The sequence below is a fragment of the Hemitrygon akajei genome, chromosome 10, assembly GCF_048418815.1.
Source record: "Hemitrygon akajei chromosome 10, sHemAka1.3, whole genome shotgun sequence".
NCBI classification, from domain to species: domain Eukaryota; kingdom Metazoa; phylum Chordata; class Chondrichthyes; order Myliobatiformes; family Dasyatidae; genus Hemitrygon; species Hemitrygon akajei.
The window spans coordinates 58,485,654-58,497,179 of NC_133133.1; the positions used below are offsets into that span (position 1 = coordinate 58,485,654).

At 36.5% G+C, this 11,526-nt stretch overlaps 1 protein-coding gene across 4 annotated transcripts in view; it reads right to left on the bottom strand.

The window, feature by feature from the left end:
- The window catches only part of LOC140734447 (transmembrane protein 33-like), a 133,639-nt gene that overhangs the window by 80,573 nt on the left and 41,540 nt on the right, over positions 1-11,526 (bottom strand). For all 4 annotated transcript variants that reach the window (XM_073058397.1, XM_073058394.1, XM_073058396.1 and 1 more), the window contains one exon: positions 976-1,109. In XM_073058397.1, coding sequence (XP_072914498.1) covers positions 976-1,109 — 134 coding nt within the window. The remainder of the gene's footprint in view (positions 1-975; positions 1,110-11,526) is intronic.

An 11,526-nucleotide genomic window follows, 5' to 3' on the forward strand; every position in this document is an offset into this window, starting at 1 on the left:
AACAGCTTTTAAATCTTAGAATTTAAAAATTAAAAGTATCAAATAATTTCAGCAATATTCATGAATACTAGGCAAAGTAGATAATGAGTCTAAGTTTCAATTTTTAATCACATTCAGACTTTTGTTATTAAATTGTTTTTAAAATGTTAACTATGCAAATCTGAGGCTAAATAAATGCAAAAATATATTAGAATATTAATTTTTCACAAATGATAATCTATTACTGCCAACATGTAAAATGCAAGCATTTTATTCCAATAACTATGCAGACTCAACAAATCCTGGAGGGGTAGTTTTCATGTTCAGAAAGCATTAAATAAAATACCAACAAATATAGAGATTTGTTTCTGATTTAGGGAATACAAGCTGCTCGGAAATTAATAAAACAAGTTGTTGTCATCACTGATTATAAAATGTAATACATTATTTGATAGATGCTAAATGCAATTATTTTTCAAGCATGATCTTCAATTCTTCTTGTAAAGATGAAGAGAAGGCTAACTGTTGAGTAATTTTTCCAAGTCAGATACAATTAAAATTCAGAGTGACCCAGGAGGCTACAGGTGCCAGAATCTGTAGTGAACACCAAATTGCTGGACGAATGGATGGTTGAGATCACTGGGCAAATAAGATTTGAGCATACAAACAGGAGATATTTCTAAGCAGGCCAATTTTAAATTCATAAGTGTATAGGACTACTACGGTTTAAAAACTGTTCAATTATGCCAATCAATTTATATACACCATCAGATTAATGCCAGTACTTGAGAGACAAGAACCATGAAAATGTCAAACCACCTCCCACATTATATCCCATGAGTGGATAACAAAGTGTGTAATAGCAAATATGAAACATTAAATATTAAACATTACACTACCTAATTCAAGCAGGTGGTGGTGTTAAAAATTGGGATTAGTGCTTTCAAGATTGAACAGATTGGTACAACAATACCATTAAGTTTGTTTGATAATTACCTAAGCAACAGAAAGACACTTGCAGGCATCAAGAGAATCTCATTACATGCGATGAACTTGAACAGGATCTGCTGATGCATTGTCATCTTGTCTAAGAAGGATCGCATCCATGGCATAGAGTTAGGACCAATAATCTACAAGAAATAAGGAAAAATACTAACTGAATGCTGGCTTAATTATTATTCCCTAAAACAAACTATTTAGAAGTAACATTATACCAGAATGCCCTTTACAGACATGTACAAAATTATAATGTGTTGTCTATACATTGTAAAGTAATATACCTCAAATTAGAAATTAGGTAAGTGATATTTTTTAAAAATTGTTGTTACAGGCAGTACTCTATCAAACTTTTTAAGTAATCTGTCAATCTTATTTGCCATTTTTTCCCTTTCTATAAATCATATTTGTTTTAATATTTTTATCCCAGCTTAATCATACAAATAAATAGATGGGTACAATTGCACTGTCAGGGAGCAACAATCATATTATTTAATAATTAAAAAGTGCTGTATATGGCTGAAAAAAATCTTCACCATTCACTCAGATATTTTCAAAATAATTGTGCAAGTGTTTCATTTGTAGCACTGAAGTTAGAAGCCTTAGTTATAGGACCTCATCAGTCCATGTTTTAATTGAAAACTACTGCCATGCTTAAACATTTTTTGATTCTTCACAATTGCAGGAGAATCTATTATTTATTCTACTGCAATGACAAACATGCTGTCTACCCTGATGCAAATTAAGTTTTAGCTGAGAAACCAAAAGTTTAAATATCGGTGACTAATTTTGAAATATTTTTGTGAAAAAAACCATTTGTACAGTCACCTTAAATAATACACGCTTAACATAATAGTTTGAATAATTATTTATATATTTGCCACCCAGCAACCGGATTTAACCCTAGCCTAGTTACGGGACAATTTACAATGACCGGTGTGTTTTTGGACTGTGGGAGGAAACTGGAGCACTCGGAGAACACATACACATTCCATGGGGAGGATGTACAGACTCCTCAAAGTTAAAAAATGAGGTTTTTCTAACAAGACTCTAACCAATTCAAAGCTACAACACAGGAGATGCATATTTAGGTGAAAACTATATTGGCTTTAAAATGTTCTACAATGTTATGCCTTGAACTTGTGTCCTAATTATGCTCCCTGCTTAATTGGCTCAATGTGGTTTATATGTGGCTATATTAATCAATCTAAGTGAATCATTTTTGTTCTTATTCCTAAGTGGTGTTAGATAGAAAAGGAAATGAATTATAACTATAAAGTAACATTGCTAGAGATTTCCGGTAATGCCTAGATTTAACAGCAAATTATTTTATTAGGTATTTTAGGGACAGAGAGGTTGTAGAGCAGTGATTTTGCCTCAGTAAGCCATTAACCTCAGTTATTCTTGTGTAACCAAAGCAAAGCAATTTCAAATTTTTCAAACAATAAACACCAAAATGAATTTGCTAACACTTTACATTTTTGCAGGTTCACTTAAACTAAGATTACATTGGAGAGGCAATACTATACACCTGGTGGAGCTGCAGGAAATCACTGACTGGAGTTTAAAAGAACATGAGCACACCAGCAGGTGATGCCGTATTACCCGATTTCAATGATGACTGCTGTATGTCTCTCTATTATTTATTGGACAAATACAAGCCAAAATATTAAGACCAACTTAATTCAGTTAAAACTAGTACAGGTTTTACAATATACATAATGACTACATGAAAAACTTCCCTGGTCTCACTTGCAATAAATCAAAAGAACAACCATTTTAATGATCAAAGATGTTTTAAACAAAGGCAATCCTCTTAATCACTTCTCTTGAAATTATTGGAAACATTATGCTCATTTAACATAAGATGAGTTGCCAACTAGACTACCTCCAGAAGCCTGGACTATTGCTGTGAAGATACATGTTCCATTTGCAGCCAGGTAGCTCAAATAATGATTCGGATACTGAAAAGTTAGCATTATTAATAGTGGTCACCATGCCATCAACGTGGCTGTTCCTCAAGTGCCCTCCAGAGTAGTCGAACAGCAGTAACTAGCACTCATTCCATGAGAATTAATGCACAAGTGATGGACAATAAATGGACCGTGCTAGAAATATCCACTTCTCACGAACAAATAAAAGATAATGATGATATAAACTTTTACAGATGCAATTCAAAGCATTTCTTCATCAAATCTTATCATATCAACACTATGCAGATTTTAAACATAGAAACCAAAATGGTTTTTGAGGAAGGAAGGGAAATGGGAAGCTGGCTAGAGGCCAAAGGACACAGCTGATCTTGAGGAACAGAAAACTCTCACATAGGCACCAAAAACACAAAATGATCAACAATAGTTAGGTGATTAAAAGTGAACAAAATATACCGTATATGTGAAAATCAGGAAAAGACAGAAAATAAAAAAAATAAAGGACCACTCAAGCTCCCCGACTTTCCCTTCAGTATTTTAATTAAGTCATTTGGATTTAATTGCATCTTGAACTCTTGTACAATCTCACTATTTGTAAGTAATTTCTAACAGTTTATCACCTAAGATATGTGTTAAGTTTGCTGGCATTAAACCAGACAGGAAGTTTCTTAATGCAGCTTGCCTGCTTATCTTTCAGGCAATATTTGATGTAAAATGCAGCTTTAGCCTTTAAAAAAATAAAAACAAGTTTAAGTTTTCGGATCTATTTTCCAACTATTTGCTGCATGCTATTTTCTCTAAACTGGGTCCATCTCTTCACCAGTGGAACAATCGACATTAAGCGAGACATGGGATTACATTTATAATACTTCAGGTCAGGGACAGTGAAACTCTGAGAGAATGTTCCTAAATTGACGATTATCTTTTTAAAAAATTCTCTCGTGTGCCATGTTAATTTTGAACAGAGATTATCATTAATTAATGAATTAGTAAACTTATTTATTGTTTTACTATTAATAAAAGAATAACAAAGACACACTGCAATAAATAAAGCATTTTAGAAAATCTGTTCAAAATTGTAAATAATATTGTTATTCTACTTCAATTATAAGAAATATTAATGTAAAATTATAAGCTTTGGTGCATATTCATAAAAGGTCAAGGAAAGAAAAATAAACACACTTCACTCGCTGTGAGACATTGCTGTTGTACTAATATCCGGCTTGCATTTGGTTGTTCTGAGAGCTATGCACATAATATTGGTTTCATTAATAAGTCTACTCGTATAATTAGAGTAGACCAAGTTCATCACTGAAAACAATAAAACACATGAATCATTTGCTGCTTCATCTGGCAGTAAAAATAATCACTAGGCATCTTTTTATTATGGGTGGGGCTTAAAGAATCGAGGGGTGGCACATCTTGCCACGTGCCGAGGAAACTTATTGCACATACTTTCATTTCGCCACCTCTGGGGGTAATTATTCAAATATTCCATTTTGTTTCTATATTATCTTAACATTGAAATTCAACAACTTGCCATTTGCTTTCAAAGTCTCTTTTAGTTATTAAATTTATTGAAAAAGAGAACTACCAATATAAAAACAGCACAAATTTGTATGGTAAACGCTCCACATGTACATTTTAGGATCACTTGAAAAAGTACAGATTTTGCAATTCTGCATCAATTATATCTTTACATTTGGCAGGAATCTGATATTATTACCATGATTGTCAACTTCCATTATCCTCATTTGTCTTAAACCAAGTCACTACACCAGTGTCATGAGGGAAGAAATCACAACAAAATATGGGCAAGTGTGCCAAACTATCATGATCAATTTTCAGCATTTACAACAGTACTTCATTCTTTTATTCATTAATTCGGTGATGCCCAATTTTAATCTTTCTCTACATGAAACACCAAGGAAAATTTTCTACATAAAAAGGCACATCATGACTATAACTGACTCCAGAGAAAACCTACAGATGAAAATAACTTCCCAATTATTTTTGTCCAGTTTAAACTATTGAATGATTGGCCATCTCGAAGATGCTGAATGAAAATGAATGGTGGATCCAATCATGATAATTTGGCTCTCATACCACACCCAATTTCAGTTCTCCATCTTTAAAACATTTTCACTTGATTGATATTAATGTCATGAATTACAATCACGTTGAGATTGGCTTTTGTTTGTCTATGAAAAATTTGAACAAAAGTTATTATCCAGTATACACGCAATTATTTCTGAGCACACTCAGGATTTGGCAGCATCTGTGGAGGCAAAGTGATGGTCAAATTTCAGACCAAGACTCTGCCTCAGGATGCTATGCATAGGCTATTGATTAAATCACATAGTATAAACAAGAAAAGTCAAGAGGCACAATGTAGGAACATTCTACACCAACCTACAGTACATTGAATTGACCTAAATATAGCCGAATAAGGCCATGTTCTGGAAGATGTTTTGATTACAAACCTCAATTTTTGTACTTATACACTGTTCAGTCACTTGTATATTTAAACCCAGAGAAAAGAAAAACAGAACTTAATATTCTAGAGAATCAGAAATCAATTTATAACCACATTTTTCCACGATATTAAGACATTAACATAACAAAAATAATCTCATCTTTCCAGGCAGTCATGCAATCCTCATCACCTTTCTTTTTCTTTAAATTTAGGTCTACAGCACAATCACATGTTTTTCCAGCCCAAAGAGCCCAATTACACCCATATGACCAATTAACCTACTAACCCCTACGTTTTGGAATCTGGGAGGCAACCGAAGGACCAGGAGGAAACCCATGGGGTGACAGGGAAAATTCATACACACCTTACAGACAGTGCAAGATTGAAACTGGTCACAGTGTTGCACTAATCGCTAGGTTACCGTACCACTCCAGGTGAGTGGCTATGTTACCTGCATCTCAGATGGTGAGGTGCAGTCAACTATCATAAAGGCTCAGAACATATATAACAATTTGCCATACATGTGCTCTGAAAATATTTTAATTATACAAATGCACCAAAGGAAAATAGTCTTATTTCTTTAGCAGAAATTATCAGCAATAATCAGACATGATAGATGGGACTGAAGACTACTGGAAACAAATGATTACTTAGATGAACTAAAATATGATCTCTTTTTGATATTGGGGGCAAGGATGAAGCAACTGAGAAGAAAGAGTGAGCAAACACAAAACAAAGAGAGAGGGAGAGATGTTGGAGTGGGCAGGGAGAAAAAGACAGAGAAACTCCTGGAACATTAATTCAGGTACTGCCCAGTCCGTCACAGGTAAAGCACTCCCCACTATTGAGCACATCTACACAGAGCACTGTTGCAGGGAAGCAGCAGCACCATCAAGGTCTCGCACCATCGCTTCTCACTGCAGCAATCAGGAAGGAGGTAGAGGAGCCTCATGTCCACACCACTAAGTTTAGAGACAGTTATTACGTCTCAACTATTAGGCTCTTAAACCAGAGTGTGTAACTTCACCTACCCAATACTGAACTGATCTTACAATCTATGGACTCATTTTTAAGGACTCTACAACTCATGTCTTAATGTCCATTGCTTATTTTTGTTTTTCTTTTTGTATTTGCACTGTCTTTTGCACATTGGTTGTTTGGCTTTGTTGTGTGCTGTTTTCATTGATTTCATTGTTTCTTTTACTGAGAATGCCCACAAGGAAATGAATGACAGGGGATATGGTGACATTTATGTACTTTGATACTAAGTTTACTTTGAACTTTACAACTTTATAAGTTTGCATTCTTTTGTATATGATAGCAGTCTTCAAACTACCAACAATAATCAAAATGTAAAGAATTATTAACACTAAATATAACTGATTGTAATATTTACAAAGGCATACACTAAGTCCTTATTTGCACAAACCCAGGTTTTGGGCATTTTATTTCAATGGTTGTCTCCATTTTTAAAAATTCCTGCTGCACAGAAAAATGCCACTTTCACAGTCAATAAGAGAAATGTCAGACTCCACTGCTGATGTCAGCTGCAACTCGTAACACTCTTGCTCAAGTGAGAGTATTGAAAATTCGAGTCTCACTCCAGAGAATGGAGTAAAAAAACAATTTAAACTGGTATTTGTGGTGCTGACAGAGGCATCTTTCGGATGAAAGACATTGGGGCCAGTCTGATCTTTATGAAGGGAGTGAAAAAACGTAACACCTTTTAGAATAGCAAAGAACTTGTCCCTAATGCAAGTAAGAAAAACTTGCCAATACTGGAAACACTCAGCACTGACAAAGGGTTGCAGGCATAAAATGTTAATTGTTTTTCTTTCCACAGTTGTTGCCTGACCTGTTGAGTGTTTCCAACATCTGCTTTTATTTAAGTTGGCCCCAATATCCTAATTAACATGTATCCCTCAATTAAGACCACCAAAGAGATTACCTGGTCATCTATAGGGGAGCTTGCTGTTTAAACATTATCTGCTGTGCATCTTGAAACAAGGATCACATATTAAAAGTATGGCATTGCATTAAAACTTGTAGAACAACCCTAAGATCCATGGAAGGATCAAAGTAACATACCATTTTCCTTTGGAGAATGGATGATAAAAGCTAATAGCATTTCAATGAGTCTTTCTGTTTTAATGGAGTGCATTAAACAATTCTGCATAGACTAACTTACTTTAAAATAGCATAACAGTAATGTCAAATGATCAGATGAAGTTTCCATTTAAAATTTCAAGACTCACAAATTTAAAATAATGCCATGTGGAGGGGGGAGGTGTTGAACAGTATTGAAAAGACTCATCAAAACTGGTTTCTTCAGTTTCCTTCTAGCTCAGCTCAATTCTTTCAGAAGCCACTTCATAAAAGCGTGGGTCTGAATTTTATTCTTAAGTGCTTCATGGAACTACAAGCATTTTGCAGAATTTCAGATGTTTATGAGTTTTTTGACAATTTGTTTTCTAAAATTGCATGTTATTCTGTAATTCTGCAATAGAGGATATTTACTTGTCATCTGTACCTAGAATATTGTTGCTTACATGTTTGGCAGGATGGAGGCAGTGGGCAGCAAGCACAGATACAGTAAAGACCCCAGCCATTTTTTTCTTTCAGATAGTTACGTTAGTTTGCAATGTGTGCCATTCTAGTAGCAGACCCGCTAATCAGGAATGTGGAGACGGGGCAGACTTGATACCAATCTATTTGATTGATTATTTGGAGAAGAATGCTATTAAAGTTTACTGCTGGAATTATAAATATTACAAGTCACTTTTTAATGGTTCCTTAAGGTTGTTATAACTGGGGGGGGGGTGGGAGGGTTTGTGGGAATATGCTCCCACTACCAATTAACTGCTCTCAATGGCAGACGTCTCAAATAGCCTCTGACAAGCAAGTCCAGCTCCTGGCCTTCATGTGTGGCTTAGTTACTAAGCCCTGTGGAACCGTTTCTACTGACAGGAGAAGAGGCAAAGTACTGGTGCCTAAATACCAATTGATCCATGCAGATGGAACTCGTCAGCCATGGTTGGCAGCTTATCTAGGTGAAGGAAAACTCTGACTTCAAAGCTCCGCTGCCTTGCGGCTATACACAGGAAGGCTTCAGGAGAAAACCACCAGGAAAGATCCGGAGCTGAAGTCCCTGAGGCAGTCAAACATTGAGTTCAACGTTGACTGGCAATTCCTGCAACACGGCTGGTGCCAAAATGTACTGGTCTCTGCCATTCTTTGGATTCACCAGCAGCAGAGAGAGGGGAGCCTACTGCATGGGCAACAGCTTGCTCCCCACATCGTTCTGCCCTGGTCGCGTCTCACGTAGACAGCTAGGATGCAGCATGCATGGTCAATCCCAGGCAGCAAGAGAGCCTCACATTAGCAAGCACACAGAGCCAAATTTACCATCGTGTGCTGTCATACTTACAATTGACCTAGTACAGGTATCCCGCTATCCGAAAGTAGAACGTTCCTATGATAGCCGTTCGTTAAGCCGAAATGGCGTAAAGTGAAGAAGCAATTACCATTAATTTATATGGGAAAAATTTTTTGAGCATTGCCCAGACGCCAAAAAATAACCTACCAAAACATACCAAATAGCACATAAAAACTAAAATAACACTAACATATAGTAAAAGCAGGAATGATGTGATAAATACACAGCATATATAAAGTAGAAATGCGCAGTATAAAGTAGTATGTACAGTGTAGTTTCACTTACTAGAATTGGGAAGATTTGGCCAAAAACCGATTTGTAGAGAAAAAGAAAAATCGGGACATATACGCGTGCACACACATCTGCCTATGCAAGGCTTCACAGTCATGGTAGTCTTTCTCGGGGTAAACACAAGTTTAAAGCGGGCGCCTTTTCTCATAAAAGCCAAAAGTCCTCTTCGGATTTCTTTCAGTTAGCGAAAACAGGTACTGCTGTAGTTCTTTCGTAAAAGTGAAGTGGTGTTAAGTGAACTTTCGTAAAGCCGGGGACACCTGTATTTTATTTTTGTGTCTGCTATCACAGCAGGAGAGAACATGCTTTTAACATAAAAACACATGATGGCCATTACTTGTCTAACCTAAATGCCTCTACAGAAAATTTTTTGCCACAGAATTTGGAAACAAGTAAAATAGGAAGCAGATCTATGAATCACTGCGTATATTTCTGGGTGAGATCACACTATGGTACATTCTAAAAGCATGCACAAAATAAAGACATGATTAATAAGAAAATACACTATTTGAAAATGTGAAACAATTTAAAATATTTTAATTGTCAAATCCAATTTATACGAGCTCTGAAAGTGTAAAAGTGCAACGCATGATCATAATGGCTGCACACTAACTATTTACATGCAGAACATACAGAAAATATAATAATATCTTCAGGTTAAGAAGTTGATCTAACAAAGGAATCAGCTAACATTCTCATTTGGCCCAAATAGCTCAACACATTTAAACTGCAAAAGCAAGATCTAGGCCAAGTGACAAACTAGGCTTTGTTAGACGAGAAATTACAGTTTGTGAAAAATCCTTAATTCTTCCATGATAGATGGTAACAAATAAAAATGAAATACAAAATTACATTTATTGCAGTAAACACATTTCAAATTATTTAGCATACAAGATAAACTTATTATGAAGAAAAATGAAATTGCTTACATCAGAAGTGCTGCCCCATCCATAGGTCATTCTATTACTTTCAAAGATTAAAGCGTTAGAATCTCCATTTTCTCACACTAAGGGCAAGTAAATTTCAAGCTTGAAAAAGTAATAAAACTTGTCAGTATTTCCTGGAAATTAAATTAACTGTGTGTCAAGATGTTATAAGAAGTGATAGATGAGTGTGGAGAAACAAAACAGAAAAAATGTTAATTTCAGTTAAACCACAGGAAAAAAAGGTCTTTGCGGCAGAAGGCTGAAACTGAATTAAGAAAGTAGTAGATGTCTTGGCCGACTGGTAGGAGCAAAAATGGAATGGACTTATAACAGGAGATCCACATCGAAAGCTTTGTTTGTTATATGTGAATTTTCCTAGCGCCAAAGTTATTCTAAAATTGTAGCCAACCACTTGCACTTGGACTAGTCTTGCATTTCACCAGTAGGCTAGGAACTGAGGTCCCACTGACCTCAAAGCACATTGGAGGAAATAGAGAGCTCCAGGGCAAACAAATGACAGCCTCAAGTAGCTTGCTGAACAGTAAAAGATCCAGCCTATCCATGCTGCTCAAGTTACCCCCACAGTATTAATTGCATTTGCAAACATCACAATTACACCACAATAAGGCAGAAAAGTAATGCGGAACATGGGGATTACTTTGCACGTTCTTCAGCAATGGCAGTGAACTGAGTCAAAACTGTAATTGTTGCATTACAGGAGAAGCTGCAAGAATATCAGAAAGAAATCAAAGAGTATACTGAGAAAGTTAGAAGAGAAAGGATAGGAGGGTTGAGTAGAGCATGGACCAGTGTGGCTAAATAACCTGCATTTCACACAGTATATATTGTAGTTGGTCACAAGTACAATAGTGTGCAAAAGTCTTGGGTTTGGGTGTGTGTGTGTGTGTGTGTGTGTGTGTGTGTGTGTGTGTGTGTGTGTGTGTGTGTGTGTGTGTGTGTGTGTGTGTGTGTGTGTGTGTGTGTGTGTGTGTGTGTGTGTGTGTGTGTGTGTGTGTGTGTGTGTGTGTGTGTGAAGAGAGAGAGAGAGAGAGAGAGAGAGGGGGGGAGAGGGAGAGAGAGAGAGAGAGAGAGAGAGAGAGAGAGAGAGAGAGGGAGAGAGGGAGAGAGGGAGAGAGGGAGAGAGGGAGAGAGGGAGAGAGGGAGAGAGGGAGAGAGGGAGAGAGGGAGAGAGGGGGAGAGGGGGAGAGGGGGAGAGGGGGAGAGGGGGAGAGGGAGAGAGAGAGAGAGAGAGAGAGAGAGAGAGAGAGAGAGAGAGAGAGAGAGAGAGAGAGAGAGCAAGAACGCAAGAGCTAGGGCACCTAAGAATTTTGCACAGTACTGTAGTAATTTTATTTATCACATTGTACTGCTGCCGCAAAAAGAAACAAATTTCCTGACACATGAATGGTGATAAACCTTATTCTGATACGAGTCTCTGTTGTGGACTGCAGTGGGACCGCAGTAGGGAGAGAGGAGTCATGGTTGGGAAAA